General features: G+C 44.4%; 1 protein-coding gene across 2 annotated transcripts in view; it reads right to left on the bottom strand.

Annotated features, from left to right (window-relative positions):
* unc5cb (unc-5 netrin receptor Cb) overlaps positions 1–9,399 on the bottom strand; it is a 119,852-nt gene extending 110,453 nt beyond the window's left edge. For both annotated transcript variants that reach the window (XM_061079054.1, XM_061079064.1), the window contains exon 1: positions 8,958–9,399. In XM_061079054.1, the coding sequence (XP_060935037.1) occupies positions 8,958–9,063 (106 nt within the window). In that variant the 5' untranslated portion in view covers positions 9,064–9,399. The remainder of the gene's footprint in view (positions 1–8,957) is intronic.
* Between the last annotated feature and the right edge of the window lie 7,370 nt (positions 9,400–16,769).

Raw genomic sequence — 16,769 nt, 5'->3', positions numbered from 1 at the left:
TTACTCTTCACTGTGGGGCTTCTGTCTGGGCCCCATTTAAATTAGACCCATTGAGTTTGCCCCAGTTAAACACTGTCTGCCAGTACTTTAGGTCACCAGGGACTGATCGTGGAGATATGGAAAACACACACACCCACACACACACAGACACACACACATAGCCACAAAAACACGCTGTGCAAACACAGGAAAGTGCTAACACCCACCAGCAATCTCCAGTTGCAAACTATGACTGGACTCACAGTAACAAAGCCCCAAATGAAGAAAAGAGGTCACAGAGTATGGGGGTTTGGGTTAAGGGGTGTTGGGAGGTATCGTGGCGGCGGGTTTTCCACGATGCTGGTCATGAATTCCACATAGTTTGCACGGAGTGATTACACAAAAAGACGTCAAAGATGCCTGGGACAGTAGAGTGTGATTTCAGTAGCGTAGTGTAACTCTTAACACACATTTAGACTCTTCCCTTCTCTTGTAAGCATTGGGTACATGGAGGGTTTGATGAGAAGGGGGTTAGTCATACAACGCCGCATAGCAATTGTGACGCTTTAATTTAGCACCTCATTTAACTCAGTAAAAACAACAACTTTACAGGCTGGCATTCTGACACACATTTAATTCTGCCCTCTGGTAATGGTCTGCTCTGTTTAAAAGTCTGGCAGCTCGGTAGATAACAGATGGAAGAAAAATGAAGGGAATTATGAGAAAGATTGATTTCCTGGGGATGAATGGTCTGGTTTTTCGCATAGATTTATCTGAAAGAGACTTGGTTATTGTTGAACAAACACACACAGACCACGGATAGACAACACACAAAAGACATACACCTACACAACATTGCGGTCGTTTGGAAAGCAAAGAAAACAGAAGCGCGCTGAATTATGTGAGTCAAAAGGAAAATATTGTATGAGGTGAGAAGAGCAGAGAGAGTGTGAAATGTCCAGAGCAAAACAATGACTGTCCTTTCAAAAAGAATATCACCTCTCATCCCTCAGATCTTAATGAATGGATGTGTTTGCAAATAATTATTTCTTGCAGAATAAACACAAAAGTGGCTGGAACTAAACAAACAAGCCTTCTCTCTGCTGCCCTTTCCCTACTGTCTAGTAAAAAAAAAAAAAAAAATATTGCTTTTGAAAAACAAGTACAAGCTTTGTCCTCTTAGACTTCCCGAGCCCATCTTTAAGGAACCGTAATGTAAACCAGAGGCCATAACTTCTCTTGTGGCATCTCAAAGCAGACACAGGAATGGAGGAAGAAAAAAGGAATGACGGCGGAGGGGGAGAGGGGGGTTGGCAGGCGGATAAAGTCCCTCATTTGAGCCCCATAAAGCACAAGGAGGAACAAACATTTATCTGTGGCAGAGCCTTTTTCGCTGGATGCTTTAAGAGCGCAGAAATAACACAGAGCAAGATGCTGATAAAGTGGAGACAGGAAATGGGGAGCGTGGGTCTCCGGCTCTCATGTTTCAGCCAGGTCCTGTGGTGCCCCCCCCCCTCCTCCTCCCTCTCTCCCTCTCTCCCTCTCTGTTCTGCTGACATACATACACCACAACCCTCCCCGAACCAGACATTAGTGCAGCGTCTGGAAACCACCACCCCTTCTCCACAATGCAGAGATGTGACACACTCACCGGCAGAATGAAGCCGGCGAGTCAGTCTGCAGGTATATGAGATGTGCGTCTGTATCCACTCGGGGGGGCTTAACGGAATAGACGGCAGCTTCGGAAAATGACTTATTACAGATGAATATTGTTCCTATTCTTCAGGAGGGTATTCATAGATTTGCTTTAGTCCCATTCCACTAGTGGAGCTGCGGCTCGGAGCACACAAGACAGGGCAAAGCCAGGATTAAGGGTTTAGCTTTGTCAATCAGAGTCAGAACAGAGGGGAAGACAGCAGCTGGATTTCCCATTCTGGAGAGCGTGCGCTTGATTTCCGTGGAGGCATGAAATTTCAGGTGATTGCCAAAACCTGGGCTGCCGCGCGTGTGACTCAGGTGTTGTGAGTCACCTCTGATATCATCGAGTTCATTACCGCCTCCGTGGCACGTTGGCCTTTCTCATCAGACCTGAACGTATAGCCGGGCTTTAACATCAGAAGGTGTCCCGGCGGCCACTGAGCAGAGGATTGGAAAAAAGAACCCTGCAATGAGGATATTCGTACTCTGGACTGTTTTCTCTAAACTCTCAAAAGTCAGTGTCTGAATAAATAATTTGCCGGGCACCGTCGGAGCTTCTGTGAACTCGCTGTGCCACATCAGGTCTGAGCTCGCCACGACTCCAAGGCTGATCCGTGCTCCACGCTGGGCCGGGGGGGGGGACCGAGACTGCAGGGAGCACGGCTAGAGGACATAAGGGAAATAACAGCATTCCCACCGACTCTGCCTTTTACCGCTCATCAGCACTTTGAGCTTTTAATAGTGTCTGTGAGCATGCATACGAGCAGCAGCACTGCAGCAGCGTCTCAAATCCCTAACTCGGACTATTTTGCGCCCTAATCCTCTTTACTAGGTAGAATGGCATGTATGGCAACGGTACAGGACATTGGTGTTTTGCTGTGTCCACAGATGGTTACATCAGCTAAAGTATGGGGGGGGGAATGCTGACGTTTATCACACAATTATAGAAAGAACAAGAAGAAAAGCAGATAAATAATATGGACTTTATTACTAAACTAGAATATCACTCTGAAGAGAGAAAACCTCCAGCACCACAGTCCCTTCAAATTCAATCAAGGTGTAGCAGATTGTAACTCATAGGTATCAGTCCTCTAATTTTTCCATTATCCATTATTCACGGATAAAAAAAAGGTGATGTGTAACCCCACAAGGTAATTATACGGAGACGTAGTAAAAAAAAATAAACTTCATCTTTTATTTATTCTTTTTTACCTGTGTTTGTAATGACACGTCCTTGACTGATTGACATGTTAGAAACACAAAAATGCAGAAAGACATTAGCGGTTACACACCGGGGGGGTGGTGCCAAATTAAAGGGCAGGAGTGGAGTATGTACTTATACTCACTCATGATGTGCTCTGTCAGCCCTGCTGCTTATAATGGCATGAGAAGGGCCACTTAACTCCTAATCACTTCTCTCTCTCCCCCTTTGGCTCTGTCCTCCTCTCCAGTGCGCCCCCTGACCACCGCCGCCACCCACCCACCCTCCCACCCTCCCACTCCTCCAAATTTTTTCCGGCTCTGATCTCTAATCATAAATGAACTGTAGATCAAGAGCAGGGACAGTGGTCCACACCCCCCTGTGCCCCTCCTCTGGCTGGGATCCCGTAATCACAGGGCTCTCGGGGGCGAGTGAGAGGCCAACGAGCCTTTTGAATGACAAATGACTGCACCTCTAATGCATCCGCCGCCTCAACTTTGAAGGGCCACTTTCTGGTGGAGGGGGATATCGCAGGTAGGAAATCAGGTCACCGCCGCTATCATCACCCTCGCGGTCATTATGTTCCATCTCCTCCTGCAGCGTATACTTATAAGTGGGACTTTTTATGCAATCATTTTCATTTGCGGTCTATGGCCTAAAAAGCACAAATTTCTGACATTGTGAAATAGTAAATACAGCCGCTGGTGCACTTTGACTCACCCTGCTCTCAGAAGAATTATAAGCAAGCCTTCACACACACCACACACACACACACACACTCTATCTAGGTGGTGCAGTATAGGTTGTGTGTAGACACACGGGTCAGACATTCTGGCACAGGCCTGCCTGTCAAGTGTTGCTACTTGTGCCGGGCTCTGCTAATGGACTGCTAATAGAAGTGAATGTTGCACTGTGAAGCTCCCCTGTAGTTGAGAGTGTCACACAGGGTGATTAATGACACACTCTGCGTCCCTCCCCTGTCCATCGTCGCCCTCACTCCATATCTTGCTTTCATCCCTCTCTCTCGCTCTCTCTCTCTCTCTCAGTCTTTCACTCTCACCCCCTCTCCTACCTCCCTCTCACCACTAATCTTTCTGTCCCATTTGCTTCTCCTGTGTCCTTGCGATCACCCTCTTCTCAGTCTTATCGTCACTCCTCTTTTCCCGTGGTTTTCTTTTTTTTTTTGTCTTCAGCTCTGGTAGGACGGGAGATTATTGCACACGGGAATCTGGAGTCATCATTACATTACCCTCAAAGTTTGCTTTTCTTTAGGGGACCTTTTGCAGAATCATAATTACGCCCAAGAAACACACAAGCATAAGTTACTGTGAATCCGGGAGTTTTAAAAAGCCTGCGGAGAAGTTTACACAGTGTCATTTAATACACAAATTAAACGATGAATGATGCATTCTGGGGAGCAGTTACATTAAAATATCTTTAAAGTTGACTGAGGCATTAAATGAGCCTCAGCGATGACATAGTGATTTAAAATGTGTCCATCACGGAGAAAAAAGAGAGGAAAGTGAGACGGCGAATTTTAATAAATATAATTTGTAAATAAGAACAGAACGATGTAGTTGCACTGCAGGAATTTGGCCTAAACTCCTGGTCAAGATGACAGTGAGGACATTTGCTTCCAGTTGATCCTCACAAACTGTGTCCCAGCCGCGAAAATAGCCACAGTGTGTATATTTAGCTTTTCAATAACAATAGTATGCGGCATCAAGCGGAGCAGGGACGCCAACTCAGCAGCCACTTTTCACAGTAATTATCACTCACCACCACGTCTGCGGCTCAGCTTCTAACCAGCATGCACCTCTGCTCCCGCTCAGCAGAGACGGACCATACTGTACCGTCTGTCTGCTTTGCCCTCTCTCTTCACCTGCACATGGGCGAGTGTGTTACCGAATCTTAATTTCCTTTAATTACATCAAATTGCCTCGGCTTTAAGGGGTGCTGTAATGCTGGCACTGGCAAAAGGCTATCATAGGAGGTAATTTCTAACTACTGCTCCTTCAACACAATGTGCTCATTGTGCGTACACGGGCCCTGTTTATAGAATGACCGCAGTGGCTGTGAAATTAGTGGCCCCAGAGGAGCCAGTTGTCAGGCCACATGGAAGCCTGCTAGAATAATAACGATAGAAATAACATTGGGGTTTACCTGCGCTCTTAAGGCAGGGCGCTCAGATCGGCCGGAGAGAGAGAGAGTGTGCTGCACGCACAACGTCTCACTGTGCGCCGAGTCGCAACATTACAGAAAACCGTAGAAACATATATTAGAAGAGAGTTCAACTTTTCCCTCCATAAACAAGCCTCGGAGGACACATCATCAGAAAGTGGAGAGACGGGAACACGGAGGGAGAGTAAGAAAAGGAAGAGGGAGAAAAGAAAAGCTTCATTGTGGAAAAGCTGAACTTATCCCGGGGAAGGCCAGCACCCGTGGGATTAGCTTTATGAATGAAGTCCGCTGCCTGACACGGAGACACACTATGAAAACGTCAGTGTTAACGTGTGTAGCGTGTCGGCCATGAAAAGAAATAAGAAGTCGATGAAAGAAAACAACTTCCTCTTCCCCTCTTCATACATTCAACATCTTGAAGAGTACATGCGTCTGCCAAGAGCCAACCGTCCACTTACATTCAATCAAGCTGAACCACATATTACACACTCACAGATAGACCACTGTAAACTCCAACATTGAGTTTCATTTAAAAGAAATACCTTGTGTACTTAACTCTGTTTTTATCAGCCTGTTATTAAAACTAGTCTTAAATAAATTACTAGTACTCTGGGGTCAAAAAAACGTACTAATTCGGTGTGCTTGAGTTTAATGAACTTAGAAAAACCAAGTCATTGGAAAAGTGTTTTTTTTCAGTGGTGGAATTTAACTAAAGACATTTACTCTTGTACTTAAGGAGCATACACGTTAGAGGTACTTTTACTTTACTTTGAGCTTCTTCTTTTTATCCTACTTTCTACTTCTTCCCCACTACATTTATGAGGAAAATAGTGAATATACTTTTTACTGAACTTCATATATCACTAGAATATCATCGATAAAAGCAGTTTTTGTAAATGCGCCGGTTCTTCTCCCTCAAGATCTATGAATTATTCCCTGAGAAATCAAGGAGAATGTTGAAAAACACCCCATCTCACAATGTTAAAGAAAGTGAAAAAATGAATTCCCTGATCCGCCCTCTGCTCGCCATCCACACCAAACTGTAATGGGTTCCCCCCTGACTCGTACCGCTTTCTTCCACCAACATTTGCAGTAATCTATCCATTAGTTTTTGTAAAATCTTGCTCACAAACAAACAAACCAATACATAAATAAGCAGAGAAAGCCTAACCTCCTGGGCAGAGGTCAAGATTTTCAGTGGTGGTTCAGAATTCCTCTTTGAACCCATCTCATCTCGGATTTATTATGTGAAATCGATAAACGAAAGTGAAGCTGCAGGGTCAGTATGTTTCGTGGGATAAAATAAATCTGAATATTTCAGATCTACCAATTAGAAACAACCTTTTTTTACAATCTTCTTGGAGGAAAAAATGCTGCCAACGTCTCCTGCAGTTTTTTTCCACATATGACCCTTTCTTCAAGAGGGAGGCCTTCCCATCACAACTCTGCACCTTTTAAAGAAAAAACAAACAACACGCACATAGGACACGGACACAGAAACATGACAGCTCTGCCTCTGTGCCGCCGAGTACAGAAGTTCATCTGTTCTTGCACCGACGGTTTGCAATCAAGCTACTGTCACAGAGCTCTCAGCTACCTCTCCGGCAGCTCCCAGCTTATATCTGTCTCAACCTGTCTCCTTTGTCAAGAGTTCAGCAGGTTAATGAGCGCTCTCATTTCCCCAGCGCTCACTCTCCTCTGTGTGTGTGTGTGTGTTTAGAACAAGTCCTCTTAAGGCAAAGTCAAAAGGTAAAAAAAACAAGCAGCCGCAGCAGCAGCCACATGATATGTACGGAAAATAAATTTCAAATACGCAGGGGGAAAAGGTGGGGGGGTGGGATGACGTTATGAGGAGCGTCTCGGGGTAAGCGAGCCACTTTAATCACCAGTAGTTTCACACTGAAGAAGTGACTCTCCGGCGATTCGGGAAAAGCGTGTGGAGCTCATCAGAGCCCCAAAAATAGCGAAGGCCCATTAATTAGTCTCAAACAATGTTCTCCTGCTGTATCGACCTCCTAATGGACAGAGGAGGACCTTGTTCGTATTCCCATCCAGTCAATGACACAGGGCTCTCGGGGGTTTAGGAATGGGTATTATGTCATCTCACCCTTCACTTCAGAAACCGGACCTGTGCTGTGCTGTTTCTCACCCCCCACTCTTCCTCTCCTCTTGCCTTTTTTGCTCATTAACTATGTAGGAGAGAGATGGAGGTCTGGGGCGGATAGATAAGGTTGCTCGCTCGCAGACCCTCATCCCCAGTCTCGGCGATGTGCTCGGACTCGCAAATTTGAGCGTTGTGTGTTGCTCTCGCATGAGCGGCAAAGCCTTAACCTAAAAAAAATATATTAGGCCACGGAGAAAACCTCTACCTAAGGTGTTTCCGTGGAGAAGTCTGTCGTCTGCAGCTCCTCTCCCCCTAAAGAAAATCTCCTCAATCCACTCCACACCCATCTCGACATGTTATTCAGACCCAGCTCATTCCAGAAAGAAGAAGCCGTGCAGAGACCACCTACGTTCAACTCCAGCAGCACATACGCACACTTGGCGTCTGACACACATGCACAAACACATCATAATGCACATCCACCCCTCGTGCACATGGGTTCCTCCCGGCTGCCTTTGTTTGACAGACAATCCCACTCAGGAGAGAGCAGATTAAGTGAATGGCTTCAGGTGCCTCGGCATTATCTCGACGCTTTCCATCACTGACGGCAACTCCGGGGTTCACAGCAAATATCTTTCAACGCACGACTGAGGGAGAAAAAAGGCTGAGGACACACCGGGGGTTTAAAATGTGCTTACTGACTGACGCTGACAAATTTTTAAAGTCGTTTGAACGAGAAGTGCCGCGTTGAAAAGGAAAATGGATAATTCCTACGTTTCACCGCTTCATATTTCAGACATGTTTATTCAGTCCTGATACAGTCGACTTCTCGGAACAAAGGTCAGGACAATAACATCTCGCATGTAGCTTGGATCTGATATCAGAGGATGGTGTGCTCACTCCCAAACAGTGAAAATCACATTCGTAGAGTTATGCTATTCAATTATACGTCATTGCAGGCCAGAGCAATGCTTAATAATTGTGTTATTGTTAATGTTTCACCATGGAAACGGAAGATCTGAGCAAATGAATGAAAGTTCAGCCTCTCATCCTGTGACCTCCTGGTGGAATTACAGTTAAAAACTGGACAAGAATCTGAACTTAAATTTAATTTAGTAGATACTCATAATTATGTGCATGTTAAATTTGATATCCTGTAGCTTTTCCCCCATCATTTCAGTGCACAGCAGTATTTGAGGTTTGAATAAGATGGGATACATTTCATTTTGACCTGAGAAGCTCTGTATAGAGCAGCACTTTGTTTTCTTGGAGAAACAGATCTATGACAGATATGATTCTGTTTACAAAATGCTCATTGTGCTTTACTTCATAATGAGCAGTGTTGAATTTCTTGAATGAAACAGTGGCCACATCTTTACTGGGTTTTTAAAGATGTTCACATCCCCTCAACACGGGTGGGTCAACTCTGGTTCATGAATTGAAACATGATAAATATGATTTTTTACAGAGAAACCTTTCATTTACACTTTGAAACTGAGTTGCGTATTTATATAATATAACTGTGAGGGTGTATTAGGCTGCATCAGGCCCACTTGTTTTGATGCATGCGGGCTACAGGCTGGATTTATCCTCTAATCTTTTTTGAAAGCCTGTGGCCAGAATGGATGGAAAAAACGATTTCTCCTACACGTCTGTGACTAAACTCAGCTCAGGTGGTTTCCTCCATGAGCACCAACCTAATGCTGAAGATCACAGGAGTTTACACAACTTTTTTCTTTTTGCTAGAGATGAGTGCACGAATCCAAGTTCACGGGTCAAGAAAGTGCGTTTTACCTTGAGCCACTGAAAGATCCACGAGGAGAAGCAGCAGAAGCCAGGACACGGTCCGCATCTCCGGAGAGGGTCCGGGCACTTTTCCTCCTTGTGCGTGAGTCCTCATGACTGGGGAGTCAAACTCCGCTCGGAGCCAATAAGTCCGACTCGACTCTCACTGGGAGAAATGCGCTGGCACACGCGTCGTGGTTGCGCGCCGCAGCCAAATATTCACCCGGGCGCACCAAGAAACAAGAAAGGCAGCTCTGCGTAAAGACGGATCCAGCGCTGGGTGTCCTCTTTACGCACATGCGAGGTGTGACAGTCCACTACGGATCAAGCAGCGGGTGCATCGTCCTCCAAGCGGAGAAGATGTTGCGTTAGAACCTGACTCCGTCCGCTCTCCCCCCTGGACGCTGCGCTGGGTCTGTGGAGAAGTGAGGATCGATGTCCTGATGGCAAATTCATGCTCCGGTCAGTTCCGCGCACACTGGAGCCAAAGTCCTCCGGTGTGTGTCCCCCCCCAGTGTGTGAGAGAGAGTGTGTGTGCGTGTGTGTGTGAGAGAGGAACGTGTGTGTATGTGTGTGTGTGTGCGCCGCTCCTTGCGCTCCACTGACAGGAGCGAGCAGGAGGAGGAAGGAGCACAGGGAAGGAGTCGTCTCTGCGGGGAACCTTTTTCTCCTGCAGCCAATCCAAGTGCTCCGGCAAGTGGCGGCGCTGCATCAAAACCCGGCCCGGACATCAGCGGCGAGGAACGGATGCTGTTGGTTCTACTCTCCGTGATGAGTGGGAGGATTCCAATCCAACGCATGTGTCTATCACTGATGATCTTGCAGTCTCCTGTTTGATTTACTCTCTCTTTCCTATATGCATCCATGAATAGAAACGAAATCTCGTCAAAAATATTTTAAGATGCTTTTATTGCAGGGTTCGTTCTTGAAAGGGATCTATTGGCAGGAATTGAATTTAAAATAATCCTAGCGATGTTTCCACGAGTGTTTCACCTAAATTGTAAGAACAGTACCTTTGAATGAACCCTTAATATTTAAATAATTTATATTTACATCAGGAGAGGGTCCTTTCTACGGAGGCAGCATGTTTTTTTTTTACAGTCGTCCAAACTGGACAAACTAAACCTTTTGAGTTTTTCATGACAACTGATTCAGCTGCAATATGCAACTTCACCACTAGATGTCACTGAATTCTACATACTGAACCTTTAAGAAACATTTATTTTCATGGCTCCCATGCACCCTGTAGAACGGTCGCCCCTTAGTAATAATAAATGCAAAGTCCGTCAACAGTTTTCAGAGGTCGTTAAAAATGAATCAATTTCGTAAATATTTTAACTTGGTGTGGTCCTCATGGTTCCGTTGTTTTTCATTGCCCTCCGGGTAGTTTTTATTCTTCTATTGTGTGTGTTTTACTCTATTTTCGTTTTTTATCTTAATGTCTGTTCTGTTCAACGTCTTGTAACTTTGGTTCTGAAAGGTGCTTTACAAATGAAATTTACTTACTTACTTGTTCTCAAGTTAAAGTACCACTACCACAATGTAAAATTACTCCAGCACAAGTATAAGTGCTGCACTCGAAATCCCATCAGTTGAAGAGCAAAAGCATCATCTGCCAAAAGTAGCCTTTTTAAAGGATTAAAAAGTAAAATTAGAATATCTGCAGTGAAATGTCCACATACATTATTATATAAGCCCAACACAAAAGCAGCATTTTACTGTTGTACCAGGTTAGAGGTGTTTTAGTGTAATCCAGTGGCTGCCATTGAAAACAACACAAATCTGAGGGTCATCTGAAGACCATCTTCTTCTCACTTGCTTTTAATTGGAGTGGAGTTTAAGAAATTGTTTGTTTGCTTCTGTTATTGTGCAATATCTTAACTCTCAAATATTTATGATGTTGACAATTGTATCGCTTTTTATTTTATGGATTTATACCCTGTTTGCTCTTTTATTTACTTATTTGAGCCTCTTCAGTACTTTGGTCAGCTGTGGTTGTTTTAAACATGATCTATTAATAAACTCTGACTTGACGAGATGAACTTGAAGAGGCAGGGAGATAAATCAATATTCTAATTTAGATACACACAAAAAAAATCTGCTTCTTTCATATTCCTGATTATTTTTATTGAGTGAGTTATTTGCCTAAACTCATTAATTTCATTTTAAGTTGAAAGGGCAAACGTCTCCTGGGTGGAATCGTTAACATCTCATGTCTGAAACATGAGCCCAAAACTGTACCAGCGTAACAAATTAAGTGAAGTGGGAAGTAAATATTTCCCTTTAAAATGTTGTATGGTCTCAGAAATTGAAATACTGTAAACAGATGCTTCCGCTTCCTGGTCTCTCTGTGTATTTTGAAAACATAAATCGTCATTAATTTAGTTCAGCCACTGCGACAGGAAGGCATAAATTATCTGCCCGGGTCCTGCCCTGGCCCTTCTTTCAGCCACTCTAATTGTTATTTAGAAGTAGTAATAGCATGTCACAGTGCCTGATCAATAATGAGTTCACCCTAACGGCCATACAATTCCCCCCCACACACACACACGCACACACATACACACACAACTTTTGCTTTGCAAGGGGAAATTTGTTTCAGTGATTCCGATAAAAGGCTGATGAGTGATTACATATTCATGACAGATGTTGAGGCAATGCCCCCGACACGACGTGATTAATGTGAAATATGAGCTCGACACTATCTCTGCACCGAAATGAAACACGATAACAAAAAATATGAATCTAATTGAAGAAAAATGATTTTCTCCTCCCTTCCATCACCGTGTTTTTTAATGTACGCTGATGTCAATGGGCAGCTGTCGGCTTGCTGGCATTTCAATTACAGGTGGGATATGCAGGAAATTGCTTTTATTCTTGACTCAAACTCCTCCAGGACGGGGGGGTGGGGTTGTGGTTTGGTTCAGGTTGCCCTCTTATCTCGTGTCACACGGCGAAGGCCACGTCACGATGCCGTCACCAGCTGGTCACATCACAAACCAGGGTTTCTCACGTCGTGCTTTCTTCCTCCGCTCCTCAGTCATGCAGTCCTGGTGATGACTCACGTACAGAGCTCCATTCTCTTCTTCTTTGCTGACTGGAGTGGAAAGTGTCGAGAAGCCCTCTGCTGCTGCTGCGTCTGCTGCAGTTCATCCAATTCAAGGTTAAATGATGTGTGCTTTCTGAGATAGCCTCCTGCACACGGCTGTTGTACTGAGTTGTCGTTGATTTGTGGCCTGTTAACTTGAGCAAGTTTTGCCATTCTCCTCTGACGTCTTACATCAGCCTCTGTGGTGCGGACTCGGAAAAACGTGGAACAGCAGCAAGGCTTCTCAAAAAACATCATAATCTCAGCCTCACTTTAGTTTAAAGTTTTTCTATAAAGCAGAAATGCAGATAGATCATTTTTAACATGAACTGTTTTCAGCTAATTATGGGCTTTGGCATATCTTCTTTTAAATTAGTCGCAGTACAAAACCCTCATAATCACATGGAATTCAATCAACATACTTGTTTTATATTCATTCTGTATCGTCTCTTGTTTGCTCTGAAGCTGCGAGGTTTGAAATTGTGTTTACATTTCTTATTAATGCCTCCCAATGCAACTGACCCGCACATATGGCAGCTCCTATCTGAAGGAGGCAGAGATATGTTCCCTCACGGAATGAAGGAGAGAAGGAGAGAAGATGTCCTCTGTTTTTTATGGAGGAGAGGAAACACTCCTGTAACCTTAAACATCCTTCGCCCACCCGTGGGAGGGGACATGGCAAGTGCATCAGCAGTGAGGATATCACAGGAATCCTGAGGTGTTAATGCCCCAAAGATTGTTAACAGGCCCCTTTTCAGCAACTAACCCTCCTCACTAGCACAACTTTGTCGGGGGGGAAAAGCCTTTCTGCCCACAGGTCGGCTGCTAGATGGATGTTCGAGTCTCGCAGGAAACTTGACACAGCGGCGCTAGGCAACCCCGAGAGGGCCGGAGGTTGTGAGATGCTGGAAGTGGAGCGTCTGGACCGAAGAGCTGCCGCCTAAATCCAACATCTTCCCCAGTTTTGGTTTTCAGCTTAACAGCGGCTGCACCTCTGAACCTTTCTGCATGCTTTAATAACTGTGCTTTATTTACACATGACTCACTGTCTGAGTCACTTATCTGTTCGCTAAAATTGGAAGGAACCTTAAAAGCTAAACAGAGAGGGAACAAATTCCGTCTTCTTCCAAAAGTCACACGTTCCTCGTCGTGAACGTATAAATGTGTGAGAAGCATTAAAATCTGTGTCACATTTTTGCAAGACTGGTAAAAATGTGGGAACCTGTACTGTCGGGAGCCAATCAGGTGATCGACAGCTGAAAAACTCTGTCAGAGTCGAAGGAGATAACACATATCTCACTGATGTACTCTTACCAACCTTTACTGGCATGTATCCGAATGCTTGAAGACATTAGTGATAGTGTGAATCTCCACCTACACCCACTAACATCTGGCTTCTATCTACAACGGGTCAAATGACTCCTCAGTAGTTGTGGGTTTTTATTGACTCTGGCTCCAATCAGCAGCGATGGAAACATGAGACCTGGGTGAATGTGCTAATTTCTTCTTCCTCTTAGGGCTGCTGCACACTAGAGGATATTAACTCAATTTTGTTTAAACCTGGGATACCACAGACATAATGAAAGATTTTTCCGATTATTAATCTTATAATCTTCAGAACACACGCTTGCCTTTTTTTGGGAAACGATTTCACAGTGACATCAATTTCAATCTCACAGAAACTTGCGATATCTTCTTCTTCTTCCTCAGTTTTGTTATGGCGGTTGTCAAACAACTTTTATGCACATTACCGCCACCTTCTGAGCTGGAGTGTGAAGAACTCACGGGATTAAATGCTACTTCAGAAGAAAAGCATGCAACACGTGTCCATTTTGCAACGGGAGCTTGAGGTGACTTGTTAATATTGTGATGTTTTTATTCGCAGCTGTAAAAGAACACAACATCTCTCGCTATTGCAGGTTTCTGTTTAGTGTGTTTCCCCCTTTCGTGATCCCCTGACTTTGCCACAAATGCCTAGCCTGACATTGTCATACTCAGGATTCTAGTCAGAATATGAGTCTGAGACCGCTCCATTGGGCTGTGATTATGGGGCGTGTTTCAACCGAACCAGGAAAAAAAATGCCTCTTCGCTCAATTGGATAGACCTACAACCAATCAGAGCAATGTAGTATGTGAAGTATGTTGAGCGACGCATAGTTGTCGTCAACAGAACTCAACTGCACGCACGCTGGAAGAAGTAGAAGAAGAAGATGAAAAACGATTTTTGCTAGTGTTGTAAAAAGACTTTAAGGATACAGGGAGAACTTACCAACACGATCAGTCTCATCTACACATCTCAGCTCTCCAGCGGCAGGCATGTTTGTGGAAAACAAAGTCAACCCAAGCGCTCTTTGATGACGTAGTTGATTACGTAACTGTTGATCATCTGTCCATCATCGTATAAAGCCCGCCCTGACAATTTGATTGGTCGGAACAGAAGCTGTTCGGAGATAATTTCTCGCCAACGGAGCGACTCCAGACCAAACTTCCCGACCAAAAATTTTTGTGAGCGGGGCTAAGTTCGTCTGGCACCCAGGCTAACAAATGCCATCATCCCGTATGATTCTTACATTGTGAATTTCAATGATTTTGGGCCCAAATACCAACAAAACGCGTTCTCATCCGGCCCAGCTGTACGTAACATTTCCTGCAACTCAGCAAACGTTATCACGTTGTCATGTTGATCTAAGATGTCGACCTAATCTACACGTTAGCACACTGATATCAGCCTTCAGCCTCACAGAGCTGCCGGCACTGGTCTTGTCCAAAATATGTCAGACATCACATATTTCCACCAAGCGCTCCCTGGCCCTCTCTCTCTCCCATCAGGCCGCTGATCAATTAGACAGAGCGACAGGCAGTCACACAGATTGATAGGCAGACCAACAAACAGCCAGATAGGCCGGCAGACTGATGATAATGCCGAGGCAACATAATGCAGCTTCTGTGTGGGACCCCCTCCCTCCCCAACGCCAACCCATCCCCCTTCCCCGCTCCACACACACACACACGACCGGGCCTCGGCTTCTTTCTAATTTTAAAGATAAACATCGCCGGGTGAAAATGGAATTGGAAATTAATCACAGCTATAAATTAAGTCACCTTTAGGGGCTACATCCTTCGTCCTCCTCCGCAGAGTAACAGGTAGACGGCTGGAGCGGCTCCATGTGCAGGGCTGCAGGATAGAGGGGATTTCGAATGGGGACAAATGGCATAATATAATTTGCACAAAAAGCAGTGGTTTGGGGGCTGATTTCTCTTACAACGGCGAGCCACAGAGAGACAGTGACTGCTGGTGTCTGTGGCAGTATGTGCCACACAATAAAGCTGCTTTCCGTCGCTTTGGGCACATTTTACTGCTGCTCTTGATATCAGTATTAAAAGTGATTTGTGGCTCCATATGTGGCAAGGAATCAAAACTTAATTTAGGCAGATAAAGATGCCATTTGGGAAGGAGATAAAGTGCTGCATCATGGGAGATGTGTTCCCCAGCCTGCTCTCAGCTCCTCACCCGTACAGCGCCCTCAGATTTACTAGCTCTTTTTTCCTGCTCCATAAAACAGCAAATCTGCTCGCCAGGCGACACAGGCAAATGTTAATGGATTCATTTGTCAAGAACCTTCCACTTATTTACAGTCCTCTTCCATTACCGCTGCTCCTCCTCTAAGAGAGAAAAAACAGTGGCCAAAGTCAAAATATCGATTTTCCTGTCCGTCACGACCGTGAGTCATCCTGTGAAACACAGCGAGCCAAAGACACCGCTGCCACCAGGGGTGTGTTTCAACATGACAGTTACACAATCAGCACACAAGCCTGTTTTTTGGTGTCTCCCATTGCTGCAGTTATGCAAGATAACGAGACTGAAATAAGAAATGCATCATATTTGCCATCGTATATTGAGTTTAATTCTCCATTATCTGCAAGTCACGTGATGAAAGCACCTTCTAGGTAAGTGAATTTTCTTTCTGTACTTTTGAGTCACGACTTATATTTAGTTTGCTGGCCTTATAAATGTAATGAACTTTACAAAACCACTGAACTAACCCTGAAAAAGTGTTTCTTTTATTCATAATTTTTTTGTTTTAGAACGTGCTCAGAGTGAGGCATGGGGTTTTAAATATTTTACCTAGGCCTTATTTTACTGAGACAATGGTTCAAGGCCAAAATGGAAATTAAACACAATATACTAAAAACACCTGAGTGGTGGTTTGTCAAAACTGTTTTACTTTAAATTTCCAAAGTTCTTCTGGGATTCCGTGATGAGGGTTCACTAATGTTGTTTGTCCTTATACCACATGTAGAATACTGCGGCTGATTACACTGACGTGCTGCAGCTCATTAGACCACCAGGGTTACTGCAACGTGACTGCAGACGCAAGCCAGACACTGAGCCTGTGCACCAGGCGCTGAGAGTTGGACAGACTTCACATTCACCTCAGACCAGATATGGCCCCTCAACAACCCATATCTTCTCCACTGCTCCCAGTTTGTCTTTGTTGTACATCAAACTCTCCTTGATCACACCAGTACTTGGAAGTTATAAAAGTACTTTTACTTTTGCACGGAACTCAAGTACATCTTACATGTATCTGTGCTTGATTTAACTAGATTTATATCCAGGTACTTTTCAGTTTTACTCCATATATCAGGAAAAAACTGATGTAGTTGACCGTTGTATCAGGCAATCATTTAAATATATATATATATAAAAGTAAGTACTGACTTTAACTCAA

Source organism: Limanda limanda, chromosome 1 (assembly GCF_963576545.1).
Source record: "Limanda limanda chromosome 1, fLimLim1.1, whole genome shotgun sequence".
In the NCBI taxonomy this organism is placed as follows: Eukaryota; Metazoa; Chordata; class Actinopteri; order Pleuronectiformes; family Pleuronectidae; genus Limanda; species Limanda limanda.
The sequence above is the reverse complement of the archived record's forward strand: the minus strand, read 5'-3'. Positions and strand labels throughout refer to the sequence as shown.